General features: G+C 39.5%; 2 protein-coding genes across 12 annotated transcripts in view; one reads left to right on the plus strand and one right to left on the minus strand.

The window, feature by feature from the left end:
- CAPN3 (calpain 3) overlaps positions 1-8665 on the plus strand; it is a 30767-nt gene extending 22102 nt beyond the window's left edge. For 5 of the 6 annotated variants that reach the window (XM_032990027.2, XM_032990029.2, XM_032990030.2 and 2 more), the window contains 9 exons: positions 327-428; positions 1708-1785; positions 2475-2532; positions 3131-3195; positions 4193-4261; positions 4836-4914; positions 6482-6598; positions 6954-7012; positions 7648-8665. In XM_032990027.2, the coding sequence (XP_032845918.2) occupies positions 327-428; positions 1708-1785; positions 2475-2532; positions 3131-3195; positions 4193-4261; positions 4836-4914; positions 6482-6598; positions 6954-7012; positions 7648-7674 (654 nt within the window). In that variant the 3' untranslated portion in view covers positions 7675-8665. The remainder of the gene's footprint in view (positions 1-326; positions 429-1707; positions 1786-2474; positions 2533-3130; positions 3196-4192; positions 4262-4835; positions 4915-6481; positions 6599-6953; positions 7013-7647) is intronic. The other variant, XM_032990028.2, reaches the window with a different exon arrangement.
- A 1017-nt stretch (positions 8666-9682) lies between these two features.
- ZNF106 (zinc finger protein 106) overlaps positions 9683-20852 on the minus strand; it is a 42564-nt gene continuing 31394 nt past the window's right edge. For all 6 annotated transcript variants that reach the window (XM_032990025.2, XM_032990021.2, XM_032990024.2 and 3 more), the window contains 8 exons: positions 20605-20721; positions 19568-19759; positions 18426-18488; positions 17830-17949; positions 17293-17364; positions 16029-16100; positions 15255-15401; positions 9683-14213 (listed from right to left, as the gene is read on the minus strand). In XM_032990025.2, the coding sequence (XP_032845916.2) occupies positions 14157-14213; positions 15255-15401; positions 16029-16100; positions 17293-17364; positions 17830-17949; positions 18426-18488; positions 19568-19759; positions 20605-20721 (840 nt within the window). In that variant the 3' untranslated portion in view covers positions 9683-14156. The remainder of the gene's footprint in view (positions 14214-15254; positions 15402-16028; positions 16101-17292; positions 17365-17829; positions 17950-18425; positions 18489-19567; positions 19760-20604; positions 20722-20852) is intronic.

Below are 20852 nucleotides of genomic sequence, written 5' to 3' on the forward strand. Positions count from 1 at the left end.
AAAAAACAACCCTGAAACATTTAAACATTTTTTTTTTACTGAATTTTACTGAAAAGTAAAGCTAGATGCCAGAGATTCCCTTATCTTGCAAAAAATACTTTTGCAGCTTTTTTAGCGTGAGGACACCAGTAACTTGAGAAATTTCCCCACCTTTGTTTTCTTTCTTTTCTTTCATTCCCAGCTCTGGCTGCTACGGTCACACTCTTCGAGGCGAGAGCTGTTGCTGCATGTGCTTTACCACAGAGTACTTGTCACTAAATATTTTTCCTTCCACTACTTCTCACGTAATTTCCATTTCTCTTTTGGTCTCTTCCTTCTTCTTCTAGCCTATCATCTTTGTTTCCGACAGAGCAAACAGCAATAAGGAGCTGACAGCTGATGAAGATGCTAACAAAGATGGTGACAAAACCCACACAGATGAGAAAAAGGTTTCTGCAGGGGGAAATAGGGCTTGGGCTGGCTAGCATGAAAGAGTGGCTGGGGAGAACACAGGAATGGGGCAAAGAAAAGTCCTAAAATAGCCAAGAGCTTTTCATCAAATCTTAGTATAACTTGCATCTAGCTTACGTGGATCTAATGAGCATGCACAAACAGAGATTAGCCTGTCAGTTATTTAACACTTGTGCTGGAGGATTTAGTTGCTTGAAAACAACATCTGGTTGCTCTCTCATACAAGGATCCCGTCTGTGAAAGATCTGTTCCCCATGAGCAGCACAGTTCAATCTGCTCTTGCTCAGCTCCCTGCAGTGGTTCCCACTTTACCCTGGGCTCATGCGTAAATGGCACCCGAGGGGCTTCAGGAGCTCCTGGCAATGATCGCAGCATCTCCCCTCCACTTTTCTCTCACTACCAGAGAGGAGGAGAACAGGGTAGTGAATTCAGAGCTCCTGCCTGCAGGTGGGCGAGGGCTGTGAGATGCAACAGCCAGATCCCACACCCAGGCTCGTGGCAGCTGGAGACACAGCTGGAGTGTCTGCTAACCGGGAGCGCGCCGTTCTGCTGCAGGGCTGCCAGGGCATTTCGGTGGCCAGGGGGGAACCAATCTTAACTTTCCTCTGCATTTAGACCAAAAAACAGAACAAAACAAAACTAAGGCAATAAAATCAGTTTACAGGGGTGGGGAGGGGATAAAATCATAGAAAACCAGGTTGAAGGGGACCTCAAGGATCATCTGGTCCAAGCTTTCTTGGCAAAGTATATTTTCCTTTTTAAATATCAGCCTGAGTCCAGGCTTGCTCTTTGCATGTGTCTGAAAAAGCTTCACTTCCACCCTTTTCCTGTCTCATGTGCTGCTTGTCTCCACCAATAGGTACCCCACATTACAAAGAGCTCTCCAGCCTGTGTCTCTGGTCAATTCACAGCCTACTGGGCAGCTATGGAGCAGATACCTCTCTTATGCTCAAAACTTCTCCTTTACAATATTTTGAAACAAAAAAATAGAAGATAAACATCTGTCAGTGAAAGTAATCATTTAGGGTCCTTCCAAGAGAAAAGAGAGCAATGGGATGAAGTTAAATACTCAGCAGTTTTGCCAAGGAACGCATTTAACCAAAAAAAAGGGGAAAGGGACTGGGGGAAAACCCATTTCTTCAAAGACCTCCAGATTCACTGAGAGGCTCTCTTGCGCAAAGGTGAACGAGCCATCTAGGCTCCTTCCCTTCCCTGCTGGGCTAAGGATGTATCTCTTCTTTGCTTGTCTCTTTTCAGCGTCCTTCAGCAAAAGCTCGAGATGGGAGTGAAGAGGAAAAACAGTTCATGAATATTTTCCGACAGATCGCAGGGGATGTGAGTGTGCAACCAATCCCTGTCTCTGCCATCAAAGTAGCCTAGCCCCAGCAGCACCGAAATCAGCTGCTTCACAGAGTCAAAACACTGAGTTTTAAAATTTCCTTTGAATTCCCTTCCATCAAATTTCCTCTGAGATCTGAAGCTAAGCAAAATCAAATCAAAATCTGATTAAGTATACAGCTATCCTCATATGTACATATAAACTATTCCCATCGTGTACGAGGGAGCCTTATTTAAATTCAGGCTTTTACTTCTACCACTACGACAAGATGCTATTTTGCGTACCACATACAAACAAGTTAGAAATGCAATGCCTTCCATTATATGCTTAACGAGGGAAGTTAAAAGTAAAAACAGATCAAAGGATTGCATAAATCAAGAGGCTGCAAGTAGGTTATAGGGATTTTTGTATTTTGGCTTATACAGTGGCTTGAAATTACTGTTTGTTCTTCTAGCCGTAGTTTACTTAGCACTCTATGTTAATTTTAGACCTGCCTTGTACTGCAGCATCAAGAAAGGTTTGGACTAATATTTGTATGAACTAGAAGGCTCTCTAGTTTGAAGCACATATATGCCATACTGAAAAGTGATCAGAGACTTCATACTTTTAGCATATCCATCCGTAAAATGATCCAATCAATAAGGACTGTTGTAATTAATGATATTCTCACCCCATTTCCCACCAGGACATGGAGATCAATGCTGAAGAACTCAGGAATGTTCTCAATAATGTCGTAAAAAAACGTGAGTTTGAGCATGTTTTTCAGTAACCCTAGACAAAGAAATCTGTGATATAATGTAACCCTCCACCCCTGAGTTGCCCTCTAAAAATTATTTATGGTTTCAAACTCACAAATTTCCTAGTTACACTTTCATGGACTTTGCATCCAGGGCTTTAGGAAGCTGAATGTTTCATAGAGATTCCACAAGTGATCAAGTACCGATAATGCAGAAATATGTCAATGTTCATTGGAAGCAGCACACAGGATAATATAGCATTTCTGGCAGTCTGCAAATGCCCTTTAAATATACATAAAATCATTCTGATGGAGAAGCAGACCTTTCTCCCTATTTAGCAAACTTCAGGCTACAGACCCTGGGTTTGCTTTGTTACCTGGAAGTTAGTTTGGAGTTTTCCAGATATTTTTATTGTATGTAACAGGTAAAGAAAAGCAACTTCTAATTCACAAGCTGTAACACTACTTAGAGTCTCCTCAGATTTCTCTTCCTCACTGAATGAAGGAAGTCGGTTTGGCTTCTACTTTGAGTGGAATTACACCTGAGATGAAGCAGCCCTTTCTGACCTGCGTGATCTGTTTTCACCTGGGATCATTTATTGCAGATAAGGACCTCAAGACAGAAGGATTTGAACTGGAATCCTGCCGCAGCATGATTGCTTTAATGGATGTATCCTTTTCTGGTAAAAGAGGAGTGCTTGATACCGCACTAGTCCACTTGGGTTGTATTTCCCACCACTACACACACATAAGGCAGGGCAGCAGAACAATACGTTATAGTCTGCGGTCAGGTAACACAGCGTTCCTGTTCGGCACATCTTAACTCCAGTCATCTCAACGTTAGCGTAGTTGACAGATGAAGACACCCCAAAACAGAAAACTAGAGAATAAGTCAGTCAGTATGGTACCCTTACTTGGGTATCAGCGACTGGCCAGCTCATGTACTAAAGCATGATTTTTTTAAAGCGTTTTTTAAACCAACTCAACATAACTACAGTTCTCGCCAACAAATTTACACGTACAGAAATTTTCTCAGAGGAAGTATAATAAAACACACTATGGGATGCCATATGGGGTTACCTCTGACACAACATCACTCAGTTTTCCTATTTGACATAATGCATGATTTTGAGAGGATATGAGTGCATTCAAGCATAACCATAAGCAAACTGTAACTACAACCCGGAGCCATAATGGTGGGAGCCTAAACACATTTTTGTAAATGGCTTTAGTCAACATTTTGCTTAGTTCTCAGTTCATTTTAAGCAAAGTATAAAGAGCTTTGCTCCATGGTAAAACTTGGTTCCATGGTAAAACTCGGTTGTCTTAAAAAAATGTTAGACAAGCTTCACATTTGGTGATATTTGGAAAAAGCCCACTAAAACATCTTGCTCAAATACTTTATAACAGCTCCAGGAACAAGCGTCTCTCCTGTACCAGATGTTTGCTTCTACACAAAGTAGAAAGTGTTTCACCCTCCTCAAACAAAATTCTATGCACAATAACCAAAACATTCACAAATATTTTATTGCACAGCTCAGCCAACTCTTAATGCTGAGAAAATCCTGAACTCAGTTTCACATTCATCCCTTCACCGGTAGTTGCAGATTTAATTAATTTTCTCTTAAAAATATTGTGGTTTTCGTACCTGAATGTTTGCATCACAGACAGATGGCTCCGGGAAGATAAACTTTGATGAGTTTCGACATCTCTGGGACAAGATTAAAAGCTGGCAGGTACTGTTGGTATCTACAGTGCTATCTTTCACGGCTTCTGCAGCACAAAAGCTTGTATAGAAAAAAACCCAGAACTCTACATACACTAAGCAAAAAGAAAACCTAAAAAAGTTGCAAATTAGCTTCTAAAGAGTAATGTCTCTCCTCATCCTATCCACAGCCTAAATAAATAGCCTGAATCTCTGAAGCTCCAGCACTCAAGTAAAAACTTCCCCCATGAGAATAACATGGAGGCATACAAATTGGAGGAGGAGGAGGGGAACTAGAATCAGGCCTCACAAATAGCTTAATTAGGGCAATCAAGAGAGAGGATTAATAGCATAAACTCAAGTCAAACAAAAAGTGTCTCTGGGGGAGAGCTTTTTGCTTCTCATGGTATGGATCTAAATTATTTTGCTCTGTGATTGAGAGGAGCTCTGTGCTAATAACCCAGACTGCCCAGCAGCAGCAATGTGAGGCAAATGTTGAAGCCTCCAAGTGCCTGAGGCACACATCCCATATGCAGTTAGTGGGTACGTTCAACAGAAGTACAAGCTTTTATTTCTCCTGTGTATTTATTTTTTTCTTTTTCCAGAAAATTTTCAAACGTTATGATACGGATCATTCAGGAACTATTAACAGCTACGAGATGCGCAATGCAGTCAAAGATGCAGGTAATTCCCCCTGTGTCCAGTGCCCAACAACTGAAGAAACCTTATTTTGTTCGATGTATCACAGGGTGAGATCAGGAACACAGCTGTGATTTTTAAAAACAGATGCTAAAGAAATTAAAAAAAAAAAAAATTTTCCCCCAGAGCTTCTCAAATATCTGAATGGCAAGCCTTGTGTGTCCTGCCAACCAAACAGACCTCTTCAGCTCTTTAAACTTTCCAATGCTCTGCTTGTTTAAGGATCTCCCACTAAGGGTCCTGCTGTTCAGAGAGACCAGGGAATGCTGAAGGCATTTGCTCTCATTTAAGCTGTGGATTCTTTGTGATTGTGTAAGTAACAAAGAACAGTGGAAAACCTTCAACCCACATGTACAGGCACTGAAACCAAGGTGGAGCAGGTCAATGTACAGGTTTGCATCAGAGGCAATTGGATGGATATTTCTTGAGTCCTGCTCATATTTCTTAGGCCCTAAGCCACTGCAGGCTCAGTCTCCTCTTCTACTCATGCAGTGAGAAGAAAGTATTTTTGCAAAACTCGCAAGTTAATGAAATTCAGCCTGCAAAGAGGTGCTTTTGACTTTTCTTGCTTCTTGTCTCAAACATACCGGCGTGCTTCTTCCCCTGGACAGCAGGCCTCCCCCAGCAAATGTCTTGACCAGCTCTCTAAGAGAGCAAGATGACTTATTTAATCAAAAAATCTGAAGTATCACTAAAACCTAGATGAGAGGTTTTTAGTGATATTTCATCTTCAGGAATATTTTGGCACATCAGTTAGCAGTTCATCAAGGAACAGAAAGAGATGGCTGTCTTCTACTTTACAAAACATCAGTGATTTGATCCTTTGCTAAGCATAAAACTACACCTGAATTTGGACCCCTGTTGCAACAGAAATACACATCATTTCTATTTTCCAGGTTTCCATTCTCAGCAGGAAAGTTATCAATGTAAAAAAAAAAAATAAAAATTTAAATACCTCCTGCCCTGACTTTAGAACTAAGAACACATTTTACAATAAGAATTTCTCAGTCCTACAGCATGTAGGCTATGCATAACACTGCGTTTAGCCAACAACCGGTAGCACCCAAATCATGACAGACCCTTTACGCAGTGCAGTCACACACTGCAGCAGTCAGTGCCACAGCTTGGTAAACCCACGCCAAATTATCACATCAATTTTTTGACCGTTGTGTAATTGTGCTTTCAAAGCAACTTCCTGCTTCGTTTCTCTCGCCCAGTTTTTGTTGCTTTGCTCTTAGGCTCAGTGAAGCTGCAGAGTCTTTGGTGTGGACCTTTCCTCTTCATACTCGCAGCGTGAGGTAACTCACGTGCTATTTGCCCTCCCAAATCGTAATTTCAAAATGTTACTCCTGTTTTAAGCAAGCAGATGGAGACGGGGAAGCTTCTTATAGCTTTATTTCATTTCATTTAGTGGCTGCAGCAGTACCCTCCAGCCTGAGCCTGGGCTGGGCCTGGGAAGCCTCTACGGCCAGGCCGCTCCTGGAGGCCTGACGGGCACCGCTGCCGCCCCGGGGCTGGGGCCCAGCTGTGACCCGTTTCTGGTCCTCTGCAGGGTTTCGGCTGAACAACCAGCTTTACGACATCATCACCATGCGCTACGCCGACAAGAACATGAACATCGACTTTGACAGCTTCATCTGCTGCTTTGTGCGCCTGGACGCCATGTTCAGTGAGTGGCTGGCCTGGTGTTACTGGGCTGCCTCCCCTCCTCACCCCCAAAGCACCCGTACTCAAAGCAAAGGTTGTTTAAAGCACTACTGCCTATATATAGTATTAACAATTAAATATATGTGCTTAGAGAATCTAAAATGTAAGTCATCTCATACAGGCACAGAAGAAACCACTGCATTTCTCCTTGTGTTAGCTAAGGGAAAACACAGCAGAAAAACTTGCTGACCACATAAGTAAATACTTGCACAAGTGTGCATAATACAGCAGGAACACAGTTCGGTCTGCTATCTGGGATCATCTTTACATACACAGTAATTTAATCTACTCCATGTATTTTTATTTCCTTGCTTTAGGGGCATTCCACGCCTTTGATAAAGATGGAGACGGCATCATTAAGCTCAATGTCCTGGAGGTAAACTGCTTAGTGCCGGTATTTCTAACACAATGTCACAATACTAAATTTTAATCATATTATTTGTTGCACATGTTCTCAAGGGAGCCTAGGAAAGTTGCTCTGAAACTGTCAGCCAATTGATAAGAAACTGCAAAACCTCTTAAAAATTTTGGTACCGATTTTACATAGAAAACATCCATGATCTGCCAGCAACAGCTGCTCTGTACAACTCCAGTTGGTGCTGAAGGGCACAGCTGCAGACTCTTCATATCATATTTGAAGTGTTTCAAAAAACTTTTGAGATTTTTTTTTTAATGGGGCAATTTAAATCTAACATACCAATATGGTAATTAACTGATAGTGGGGCTTAACATAGTTCTTTACCTTTTGAAAATCTTACTAAGATGACTTAGAAAGTTTCAACTTAAAAACATGTCTTCTGCTAGAGCGACCACAAGAAAAACCCTTCACTTTTTTACAAGGGAAGGAGAAATAGGAGCAAGAAGCTTAAGACAAAATTCCCTACTACCACTATGCTTCCTACTAAGTGTCAGCAAGTAGCTGCCCTCTAGCTAGAGATGGTGGTGTCTCCATAGAGTTTATTGGAGGATGCCAACAAGTCTTCCCTCCTTTAATTCTAACTCTTCTTCCAGTGGCTGCAGCTCACGATGTATGCGTAACAGTGGAGTCATCGGCCACCTTCATCAAGAACATGCTTAAGACTTCTGTTTTGAGTAATTAGTTCCATTCATCCCCAAGTGTAAACAAGAGCGTTTCCTAATTATGTGCTTTGCTAACCAAGACAAACAGCGCATGGGAAGAAGCCCTTGGAAGAGATAACTGCAGTCCAGTAAGCAAACCGGTGCAGATATTCTGTAACTATTTTTATAACTTCCTGACATTTTCCTTTGGGCAAGGATTAATTTACTGAATTGGCTGAATTAAGCTTTTTATGCGTAGTAAAGACATAGAGCATGCACCGTGATTCTACTTATGCTGACAACTGGAAAAGTCTTCACTCAAGTCAGGCAAAACTGGGACTGCACCTTAACTGTGAAAGTCAGAGGTGTTTACTACCACCTTGTAATTAGTCATTAACTCGTGGTCCTGCTTTTGATACTGTGATTTCAGTCTCTTCATAATGTTGACTGAATAGTTCACATGAGATTGTGCTAGATTAGTATTATATGCATGCCAGTCACTTCTGCTGTTTCAGATAGGGTTGTGCAGGTCGGTTCTCTGCTATGCTAGGAAGAAGGCAGTAAGGCACAGCAGCCTGCAATACCTGGGTACGGCTTGGTCCAGTGCTGCAGCAAACGTACCAGAACCAAGCAATTTGCTCCCAGTTTTAGCACCCCCAATACTTGATTGCACATTGGACAATTTAAATGTTTTTTGTTGTTACTGTCGTCTCTGTCACATGGAGAAAGCTGTTTCCCATTCAAGACAGAAAACCTCTTCTACATACAAATTTATATATTCACACACACACTTCCCTCCCTCCTCAGGGTCCCATTTCCTGACAGTTTGATGTATTTCTTTATTGGAAGCAGTGACTCATAGCAGAATCAGACACTATGTTGGCATGACCATGTTGGGAAGATTATTAGAATGTGGAAGTACAATTAGTTTAATTGAACTGAAAATAAAATCAACTGGATTTTGGCCTAACTGTTAAGATTGTTTTTATTTTGAAAAAATACTTGCCAGTTTGCTCCTCAAATGCATTAAAAAAAAAAAAAAAAAAAAAGGGAATTAGGGAATTGAGCTTGAGAGGTTCCATCATTACCAGGTTTAAGGATGACACGCTCTCAGAACTGGTCAATCGTCGATCAATATAAAAATGGAAGGAAAATCTAAATCTGCAAGAGAAACTCTGGTCTCTTCACACCTTATCAGGAGAACTTTCTAGCTAGTTCTCTAATGGTCAAAAGTAACAAAGCAATCCACCATTGTAAAGCAAAATTGTGAAAACAAATTGTAGCACCAACTCAAAGTTTTTCTGTTAAGTAGTACATTTAACTGAAAGGTTACTAAGAAACAGAAAACTTTTATAGTCAAAAGTTCTTAATGGGGTCTTGCACTGTAACTTACTCTGGAAGAGTAAGAAAATCCTATAGTGTATCTAAAGAAGAGTTAGTCTCCTTTATACTCAACTTCTGTTTTAACCCAAATCACATTTTTAAGATGACTGGAACACTAGGAGTCCTAGGTTCCAGCCATGTGTTATCTCCACTAAGTTACTATTTTCTATGCAAAAAACACGTCGGAGGTCCCCTTAGGTGGGAAATTCAGAGAAAACCAAAATCTATCAGTCAAAAGATCAAAATCAGGATTTTTGATTGGCAAGTCAAACCTGGTCCTTGAAGTCCTGGTGAGTGAACTACCGACAGCTCCTGAGAACTCCCCTTTGCTGTGGGTCATGAAGCAAGGGAGTCAGGATGTCGTCTTGGAGGCACCAGCTGTGTGTGTGGACATTCGCCCTGTCAAAGGACTAGGTCTGAGATTCCTGCACGCTGGGAGCAAAAGCCTGCAGTATTCCTGACAGCGCTGGAGCTTCAAAGTGTCTAGTCTGATTTTATCCAGCCCTCTCATGGAAGGAAAAAATCCAAAAGGAAGTCAAGTTCTACCAAATCCTGTGAAAGAATCATTGTATTCATAACAAAGAAGAATCAGACTGACAAACCATAACAATATAAAGAACTTTTATTTTTCTTCTTTTTTTTTTTTTCCCCCCCTCTTATTTTTTTATACTTTTGCTGTGTAAAGTTTCATTACTATGCTCACAGCTTTGTACCAAAGTGAGAGAAGAAAACCAAGGTCAATCTGTGCACATGTTCTACACAGCTTAAATTATTAAATATTCCATCATGTTGTTTTATTCCACTTGCATCCTTCAGAAAGACTGTTTAACATGTAGAGCAAAATAAAATTTGAGAAGATGGCAGGCACATGTAACAGAATATATACCTACACAGTTTGCTCTTTCACTATTAAATATTTTACAGTCAGTAGCTGAAACTGTTTCCTTATCTTTCCTCACATGTTCTGCAACTCTGGACAACTTCAACTGTTTGAATGATAGTACCATACAAGCCTGAAAACCAAGATCCATCTGTACCTGTGTTTTAATTCAAAAGAAGGGAAAAATATTTTCTCAATACCCCATCCTTGTTGCTGGGAACCTGCAGTTTATTGTGAGTTTTCAGTTATCGTTGACCTTGATCTGGCATTACTGTACAGTTTGAAAATGTGCATTAAGAACTGCATTACTTCAAACACACTGCACAGCCAAACTCCTGCTATTTTACAGAAGTCAGCTCATGCGCTGCTGATACGTTTAAAGTCTGCAATTCACACCTAAGTGGCTCAAGGCAAGCAGAAGCTGGGATATTTAATGCACCTTCGTACCAACTGATGCAGCAGTTGTCCCTCCAGCCCCATCCACACACAGAAGCAGCAGCTTTAGGCCATAGAGTATTTTGCACTGTCAGTTAGCTGTTATTTTACCCTGTGATTTGAAGGAGAAAAGAGCAACAAATATAGACCAGAGTGGTGTCTTATCATTCAATACACGTGAGGCTATCGGGGTTGGTAAAGGTTAAGCTTTGCAGCCCACTTGAACTTCAAGTGACCATTTTAGGCTACTCACGCCCTCTTTTTGGAGCTCAGGCAGGGCTTGGTATGCCTCTGGCACAACAATTTCTCATGCTTTTGAAGAGAATGATGTAACTGGTTTCAGTAGCACCTGGCCCATTCTTCATGTCATAAAAGTGTACAATGCCTCTGAGCCCTTTCTATCTGCCGAGGAGACTCACAGATTAATAGGCACAATGTCAGTTCTGCTCCTGCCAGATGTTGTCAGCCACAGAGCAAGTCCAGAGCTCATTATTTAACATTTGACTAATAAAATAAACACAGCTAACCACAAAAATCAACCCTCACTCTACTCACTCTTCCACCCACAACGTTTTACTTGCGTAACAAACAAATTGAAAAGAAAAATAGTCCTGAAACAGGCTTCAGTTGTGCAGTACTGCTTTCCAGGCAAATGTGACTCTTAAATTTCACAAACAGTCCACCTTTCCAAAGTTATTACACTCTTTGACCTGAGGTTTATCAGGAGTCAAAACCCTAAGTTGCAAGGTCGGAGAGGACCTCATTAACGGCCACCAAGCCAATACATTAGTGTGTCTCTTCCACAGTTGCCTCCAGAAGTGAACTGCCAACAGCGAAAGCTGCACCAGATTCCTGATGAACAAGTAGGAAACCTCCTCACAGAACTCCAGAGAGGCCTGGGCACTTCCACGGCTGCACAGCTTCATAGCAAAAAAGAGATCCTCAGGGCAAAGCAGCACAGCATTTTCCTCTGAACCCCTGAGCAATCTTAAAAGTTGTTTTTAATTTGTGAAGCAAAATTTTATAAACACTTGTGCAGCTCTGCTATTTTCCTGCTTGTTACCCATTTTAAGATTCTTACAATACATCTGAAATGATGCAGAAATTTGGAAGAGATGCCACTGCTAAAACTAAAGCTGGATTTCAGAAGTCCAGACTTTTCAGGAGAACTGTTTTCAAGGACAGATAAGAAAATGTCATGGAGTACAAGAAAAAGAAGCCTGCTTTCACCAACTAGAAGAGATAAACCCAACAAGCAATCAGGAATGCAAATAAAGTGTAATAACTGTGTTTGTTGCAACACCTAGTGAGAAAGATCTTTACATGTTCCTGAAAACAGTTGAAAGAACGTGAAGAATCACAAGAAAGAAATAACAAAATCCACTCTCACACACCATTTTTCAGAATGCTACAATCACTCCACATGCTTGTCCCTAGAACACACACCTCCACTTCAAGCACAGCCCATGAAGGACAGCTTGAGACATTCACATTGTTTATGCCACTTTTCTAGATGCTCCCTCGCTGTGGTTCAAAAAAAAAAACCAAAACCCAGAAGAACTCTTGAATATCAGTAATTTTGGAAATGGTTTAAGTATTATGCAGCCTTCTGCTTTTCGGTCATGGGAAAAAAAAAAAATGTTCTCAGAGACTTTAGAGCAATAAAGCCTGCATCAGAAAACATTTACACTGCTCAGAGATTTCCCTGAACTGGATTCTCTCTTGAATTGTTTCATCCACAGACCACAGAAATAAAGAAAAACAAAAAAGAAAAAAAAATCCAAAACCACAAACACACACCCTCAAAATCAAAACAAGAACACCCTCAAAAATAGCCTAGGGCTTGAGCCACATATTGGGTTTTTTTCCCTGTCCACAAAACAGCTTAATAAAAAGCCCCAAATCACCACAAAAAGCATTGTAACCTCAGAGATTCGCATGTCTTTGAAGTAGGATGCTATTGCATCTCGTTCCTATTTTACTCCTGTCTCTCACAAAAAAATTATTCATGTCAAGCAATTACAGAGAAATTATGTTTAGCAGATAAGACAACAGAAAAATAGGGTGCTTCAGAGAAGGCCCTGAAGTTCCTTGATTTGATGGCAGTGGAACACCCATGGGCATTCCTCAGTCACTTTCTTGGCCTAAAAAGGCTTCTTTATAGTCAAAGAATGAGGCTATAGAACTTATTTGGTCTACGGTTGGTATACAGATCCTCAAAGTAGTGGTGAAAGAGATGCCCAGTAGAAGTAGCACATCCAATTTGTTTGGAACGTGCTGAATTCATTTATAAGCTGCTCAGTTTGGACACTGGGCTGTCCTCACCTTCTGGTTATAGTTTAAGGAAACCTCTGCTTTTTTGTCCTGAGCAGCAATTTAGGCAAAAGTGAACACAAAGCTCCTTGCTAGATGAGCCTCGTGGCTTAGAAGAGCTCTTTGCTAAATGAGCGTCATTACGGGAGAGAGGATTGCAAATGCAGGTGTGTTTCACTGAACTCAATGGGTAAAGTTTTCCCACCTGCAGAGGAATCCTGACAAGCTGAACAGCCTTTCCCTCTGCACTGGCTTCTTTGTGGCATCTTCTGTGCATTAGTAGAAACAAGACTTTTACACGTGATATGCATTTTGTATCCTCAGGTTCTGCTTGAGAGCTTTAGACTTTAAAATCCTGCTCCATTCTTTCCAGCTGAGATTTTGTGAACTTGATATAGCCCAAGCCAATTAAGGCAGCTCACAACAGGAACTAAACATTACTTAAGTGGATGCACTTAGACAGGCAGTGCCTTTGCACTTCTCTTGGCTTGCTATGCCATCAAGATAGGGGACTGCAAAGCTCAGTCACCACAATTAAAAATAAAATCAGGAATCGGTGGTTATGCTGGTATTTAACTAAAACAAAAGGCAACACCACTTACTTCTTTCCTATACATAAGGACCTATATTTAAAAAGACTAAGATTGCAAAGCACGTGAGTGGGGCCACTGTTCTGGATGTTTTGCTGCTACTGGCATATCTCCCAAGAAAGAACTGCTTTCCTCCAAATAAACCAAATGCCTCGGGAGGTACGGTATTTAGTCTGTCACTGTATATATTGTGCCAGTTATAGCAATTTTTACACAAGGAATAAAAAATAAGTTACAATTAACATTAAAAAAATTGATTTATTCTGGTTCTCCATAAAATAACTTTTCTTTTTATGAAGAAAGTCAAAATGCACCCTGGATATTCAGGTTGCACTGTTAGAATTTGTGATATCCTGATTTGCAGAATTTTATTAAAATTGGCTAAAAAATTGGATACAACATGAAAACAGAGGTGTCTTAGACACTTAACAGGCTTCAAGCTGAGTTTGCAAACACCAGCACCTATTGGATTCTAAGTTCTCAACACCCCTCTGAACTTACCAAAGATTCTCAGACTATGCTTCTTAAAAAAAAAAAAAAAAAAAAAAAACAAACCAACCAACAACTAACAGAAAAAACAAACACCAGAACACCAAGGCAAAGGAGAGGAGGGAATATTCTTATCTGTAAATGAATTAAACACTTGCAAGAACATCCATTTGGGCCAAGTCTTAATTGACCAGCCTTATTTCTACAGAGTGCAACACAACGTGCAGTCTCTGTAGCAAGGCATTTCAGCCCCACTCCATTTTTGCATTCCAAGTGGGAAAAGAAAGAGGAAAGACTGAAGTAAGGAACTGATGTAGTTTGGAATAATTCTGATGTATAAAATTACTTCCCAATGTGGGAGGTGAAAAGCTTCATGAGTCAATCCTGCTGTCATCCTCAGCATGTCTTTCAATGTGTCCTACAGCATCCTAGAAAAGAACCAGAGAAGTCAGTTAATAATAATAAATAATAATAACAAATAATAATCATCACCATAAAAAAAAAAAAAAAAAAAACAGACAAAAAACTGCAAAAGATTCTTGAAGCTTCAGTGAAAGTGACATTCTGGATAATATAAGTTTTCTGGCTTAAAGCTTCTAAACAAGCAAAAAAAAAAATCCATGCCAAGCTATGAAACCACATATATAAAGTATCTCACATACGACATGATTCAAGGCAAATAAAACCCAGCTTCCTTTCTAACTAGAAGAGTGTATCAAACAAACATATCCAAAGCCAGCGCTTAAAGAGAAATTAAAGATTCTACTTCTGTTTCTTAGTTTTCAAAGAAACCTCCCTCCATTGCATATTTTGAAAAAGCACTCAACAGGAAGGCAGTTTATACTGACAAGAAGTAAAATGTGGATTTTACCAATCAGTCCAGAGGTAACAACCCACTTCCCACCCACCCCAAAAAACCACTTTCCACATCACTTAATCCAATTCTTATGTCTTTTTCATTTCTTTCTTATCTGTGCTAACATTTATTCAGAAATTCATGCACTCCTTATTCAAATACTGTTAGCAAAACCAATCTCATGTGAAAAATAAACAGCATCAGCATCTACAACAATGAAAGGGAGTAGTGATGGATAAAAATTAAGAGGATAAACACCTGTTTCAAGATTGATGTTTGTTCATCTTGAAAATAATTTTCTCCTACAAAAACTTAATAATATCTTCAGTATAGTTGTCAGAACTTCTTATAGTATTTCAAGATTTTTACCATTTCCATGTAATATTTTAGGATCAAACCGTTTTAAATTGACCATATCTCAAGTTATCATATTTAGCTGCACTCTTCATCTGTCACAGGTTGTACTGAAGTCTATTAGCCTTGTATGACTGTAACTGTATGCAGCTAAGCCTGTCAAGACTAGAAGAATTTAACCCTTCTTAAGAAAAACAGGATCAAGTCCCACAATTGTGGTGACATAAAATACTTCATACTACAAAACACAACCACACACCTGCTTGGAACCTTTCCTAGAAGTGAAGAAAGCATCACAGTTCTTCCAACGACATTTCAGAGTCTGAAAATTTGGGTTGGTGTGGTCAGTTAGCAAGTGTTGTTTCAGATGGTCCACAACTCCAAAGATCAGTGAACATCCATGCCACTGGTAGAAAAAAACATGCCAGAACATGACAGGGAGAGAATTTTAGCTAATGCTTTCCTTCTTGCAACTTCACAATATTCTACTGAGACTGTTCACATACATGCCACGTTCTGTAACTTTTAAATGTTATTCCATTTCCATTCTCAATGGTCTCTATTCCTTTAATTACAGCTTTACAGTGATTGTTTTTGCCTCTAGCCTAGCCTAGACCTTTAGCAAGAATGGCAGGAGGAAGGCAAGAATTAACCCTCTGCAAGATTTAAGTTTACCCGGGACAGAGTTACTGGGAATTTAATTCAACTTATTTAGAAGAGTAAATTAACTTTTCACCGTCACTCAGATGAAGTTTTTGGTGTTAAACACTTACATGTCACTATCTAAAAACTGCCAGAAAGAAAAATAGTTTAAGATGCTACCATAAACTTGCCTCAAAGCATATGCATATACTAAAGACCATGAGAAAAGGAACTAGTGATACATACTTACATTTAAAATGTACATATACATTTAAAAAATATTACTGAATTATAATAAAGGTCAAGATATCCAAGACTGAGTAGTGACCACCCCCAAAAAATTAGTCTAAAAACTATAACAAACCAAGGCTAAAAACATTTTGCTCATTACCCAGCAACGATAATTCTGCATCAGATTAAGCCTCACAGCTCTGACACTGCCATCATAGCATCCAGTGTAGATCTGTAAAAGAAACATTTATGGATAAGTAACCTGGGAATAATAGAGGAAAAAAAAGGAAGTAAAATTTTGAAGGAGGCTTCAGTGTAGAGTCTATTAGGTGAAAAACATAGTATCAACATGCAAGGCTTCTAAATAAAAAAAAGTCTAACTTAATTCTTTTAAGATTTGCATTCATAAATTACAAAAACCTACTAACAAATAAGAAATGTTTTCATAACTTCTACTATGATAGCATCATGTGTATAAAAGTTCCCAAAACTTTAAAATATGTTGCTATCCACTGAAGTGAAAAAAATTTAGGTGTAAATGTCAAGTTGAATATATTTCCGGGACTTAACTACTGATATGTAGATCAAAAAGGGATGGAGAGAAAGGATGAGGAGGAATATCAGAATTTCAGAAAGAGAAGACTGATGCAGATTGTGAAAAGGTAGGCAAAATGGCAGCTTAAAAAACACTTTTGTTAAGCAGATGCTTCACATAAAATTGTCTTTTGGAAAGAAAAGCATGTCAGACACTCCTAATCCCATAAAGAACATTCATCATTAAAAAATGTCCTCACATAATACAGAAAACTCCGCAAGCGGAAGATTTGTTATTTTTGTTCAAGTCTTTTTGTCTCTTGGAAACTCATCACTAGGATATAACAGACTATCTGCTGCGTGTTACAGACTACACTTTACTACTAAAACTACTCCAGCAAATTATGATCTTTCACTCATCACTCAGCTTCTTATCTGAACACTTCTTTGATTTGTGAATGCCCAGAACAGATGGCTGCTGGGGGACAGTTCAAGCCTCAGGCTGTACGCACAAAGCCTGAGTGCCCTTAGCTCTCCACCTCACTCACATGAGAAGTGAAGCTCGGGCCAAATCTATTCCAGCTAGTAGAAGATCAGTTATGTTCGACCTGATTCTTCTGTTAGAGGTCATTGCTATACCACTTATTTCAGAACCTGAAAGAAAGTTTGCAAACAAATTCCTACAGATGCAGGCAAATAAGTTATTTTAATGACTATTTTAAGCAAGTTAATATATTAATAAATACAAAGCTGTTATATCAACTTTTGACTAAGTTCTTCTTAGTCAGACAGCAGGTTGGTTTCACTATCTGAAAAAAATTAGATTGCCTTGTACATTCTTGTGGAAATTAGGACCTTCTCTTTGAGATCAGTGAAAAGAGGGAAGTTACCATGCTCTTATGGATGGTCATACACATGATCATGTCTGTGTGGCCTCCATAGACTTGCAAGCGGTCGTGTGACTTGAAAGAAACAGAAACAGACATTTAATAGCATGACAGTTAATAGCCCTTTTTCACAGAAATGCAAATCACAATGCTTCCAAGAGCAGTTTCCTGGGTAGTAATTAAACTCCTCTGGTGGTTTCCAGACTTCACAGCCCCCATGAAAGCTCACTTTTGCTTACATTACGTCTGTGAGTCTTTGTCCAAATAAGCACTTTCAGCAGGTAAAACTAGTATTTACCCACTTTTCTGAGCTGTCATTGTTTTAGGATAACCCAGGTTCTAAAAAAAAAAAAAAAAAAAAATTTAGATTATATTCTTTACATTCCATGTATTTTGGCTGGTGAGACAACTGTATATTCTGAGTCACAGGAAAGAGGGGGATGGGCCAGAGACCAGAGAGCACAAAGATGACTTCTGTTTGATTCAAAATAATTAAACACATCCTAGGTAAATGTCATTAATAACCATTTATTTTCTTACCTGCAGTTCATAAACACGAACAAATTTATCCAGACATGCTGTCACCATCACTTTCCCAAGAATGTTCACAACCGTTACTGCATGGTTATGGCCTTTATAAATCCGTACCAGCTCTCCAGTCTGCATCAAGAAAAAGTAAAGGCAAATAGGTGTTTGTTGTGTTTTTTTTTAAAAAAACAACAAAACAAAACAATTCTACCTAACCTAGATAGGGTAGCTACCTTCAATGCTCACTACTAAAGAAATGGAAACACTTTTATTAGGCTTCCATTTCCTGTGAAGGCACTTCTAGATTATTATCAACTACTACTTATCCTTTTCTTTGCCCATGTTTGTGGTAATACTTGCAAAAGCATGATTCCCAGATAAAAAGACATTGTATATTATATTACAAGAGTCAGCATGTTTATGTATCCTCTGCATGCCTCCTTAATTAGCCATAGTGCATAGCCACATTAACAAAATCATATGACTTTGCTTCCAGGAAACGACCTACCCCATCAGTCAGTCAAAAATTCTGGTAATACTGATTTTATAGCACAGGAATTCTGTGCCTTAATAGGAAAAGTCATTCCAACTTTATATATGAGACTTACATGAATGTTGTGGGCATGGACAGACTGATCGCTGGAGCCACTGAATACCAGATCATTCACAACCTTACAAAACAAAAAAAGTGGGGTTTTTTGTTACAGATATGGAAATGGACAAGGAAAACTTCAAGACACTGTTCAGTTTAAAGTTGTAGTGTAATATTTCCTAAATTTGACAGTCTTAAAATCAATGGGGAGCACGAAGAAAAGGCATGCATTGAGTTCTTTACGTAAGATCTAGCAAATGTACCATGCTATCCTAATGACTTTTGACACTTCACAACCAGCGTGAGAAGCTGTTAACCTACAGCCCACCAGGCTAACTCATCCTGCCTATGGACTGTCGTCAGGGGCAGCTCAGCAGCAGTTCATGGACCAAGGAAACCGAATGCAGAATGCTGCTCTGCACATGCACAGTAATGCCCATTACCTCCTGAAATACTGGATGTGCTGTATACTTATATTCTGGTTATGTAAGGAAGACAGTCCTCCTGACAATTACTAATCTGGAAAGGAAGATTAACAGATCTGTCATGAATCAAGAAGGGACCACAGCACGCTGTCATGCAAGCAGGACTAGGATAAGCCACAGAGCAAGAAAGGGGGTGCCACTGCACCATAATATCTAAATTGACAAATACAATTGATGGAAGTCATCCCCTATCTGTTACATGATAATGGTCACAGCAAAGCAGTCAGACAAGCACATGTTCCATCTTCTAATCTCAGGAGCCAGAAACCTATAAATAAGTGCTAGTGATTCTTCCGTTAAAAAAGAATACTTCTCTGGAGTTACAATTTTTCCAGTTTCCTCTGAGGTTTGTACAATCGGGGTATGTGAAAACTAGCTTCAGCTTTTCTCCAACTTTCCCACTGTTGGTAAACTCCCATTTCAAGATTCCCTGAATCTTCTAACAACATGAAATAAATATGCTTCCTACATACACATTCCCAACAGTTTTGCTAGGAACATCAGATATGGCAGTGAGCCAGAGACAGTTTTCCTACCAAATTACTTATTTTTTATAAGTTAAAATAGGTAAATCCTCCGTTTCCTATCACAATCTGCTCACTAGTAGAGGAAAGAGAAAACCCACACCATTTTAAGCATTCTTTGTCAAAAATGTGTTTTCAGAAACACTTGCCTTCATGCAGAGTATAGTCTTGCTGTGACCCTCCAGGGTTCTGAGAAGCAGCCCATTCCGTGCATCTCGCACGCTGATGGTGCAGTCATAGGAGCCCACTACCAACAACTTGCGTGCTCCTTCCTGAGCTGTGGCTAGACAGCTCACTGCTCTAGGGCCGTGGCATTCAAAGGTATCAAGCTGCTTGTTGTTCTGTTGGGGGAGGAAAAAATGGTATTCAAGAATTAAAACTTTGCTATGACACTGACTAGACCACTGAGTCCTTTCTGAGCTGTACTTGCTATAGCATCTCATTTCAGTTTAGTGACACACCATTTCAGCAGTGGTAAGAGTTGCATCTTAACAACTAAGTTTCCAAATCAAGCAAGTAAATCCTATGTTAGGTTTCCATTGTCTGTCTTTTAAAAAACAATTTAATTATTTCACAAAGGTCCAGTAAATCCTCCTTACAAGTTCAAACAATGAGAGGAAATAGTGTTGTAAGAAAAACACAAAACAAGATAAGTTTGTAAGGGTAAGTTTGAGAAATTAGTCTAGGATCCATGAAAAGAATATTCAGAAAAATAATTTATTTAAATAATTATTTTTGTTAACTTTTAAATATCATGGGGACTGCTGACTAAGTCTCTTTGCCAGAAAACCACGTAAATGAGTCTCTTCTGTAACTGCAAATGGAGCAGAAAAACCAGCACCGCATGGAAGTCTCTCACACTACTCTGATGGGCAAGAACAGAGAATTCACAAATAATCAACTGTGTCAGAAAACCCTCATGACACATGACTGGCAGGCCAGGTGGAACCTTAAGGAAAAACATGACAACAATAGAGCAACTCAGAGAAAGGGAACCCAAGAGAAGGGGAGATGGAACAGCTTCATGCGCTGACAAAATAAAGGACCAATAGGGACCAACAGTGAGCATCTATACCAAAGTACTTTAATTACAATATTACTCAAGAGAAAGAATGGAAGGAAGCACAAAGTGGAGAGAAACAGCACTGCAACAGACTTTTAGGTGCCAGTATTTAAGCAAACTAACCTTTATGCTGAAAGTAACCACGCTGCCATTTGCAAGGCCTGCGTAAAGGATCCGCCATCTACTGTGTAAACAAAGCACTCGATCTTCCAATTTAAACTGTTCCATGCGCTCTTTGGACTGGCAATAGAAAAAAGTATTTAAAGCTTTTCAGTAACTGAAAACAATTCAAGGAAAAAAGCCTGAAGTGAATGATGATTTTCACCTACCAGCTGCATTTTTTGAACCAACAGAGCCGGCAAAATACATCT

The sequence above is a fragment of the Tyto alba genome, unplaced genomic scaffold, assembly GCF_018691265.1.
Source record: "Tyto alba isolate M040663 unplaced genomic scaffold, T.alba_DEE_v4.0 Super-Scaffold_18, whole genome shotgun sequence".
Taxonomy (NCBI): Eukaryota; Metazoa; Chordata; class Aves; order Strigiformes; family Tytonidae; genus Tyto; species Tyto alba.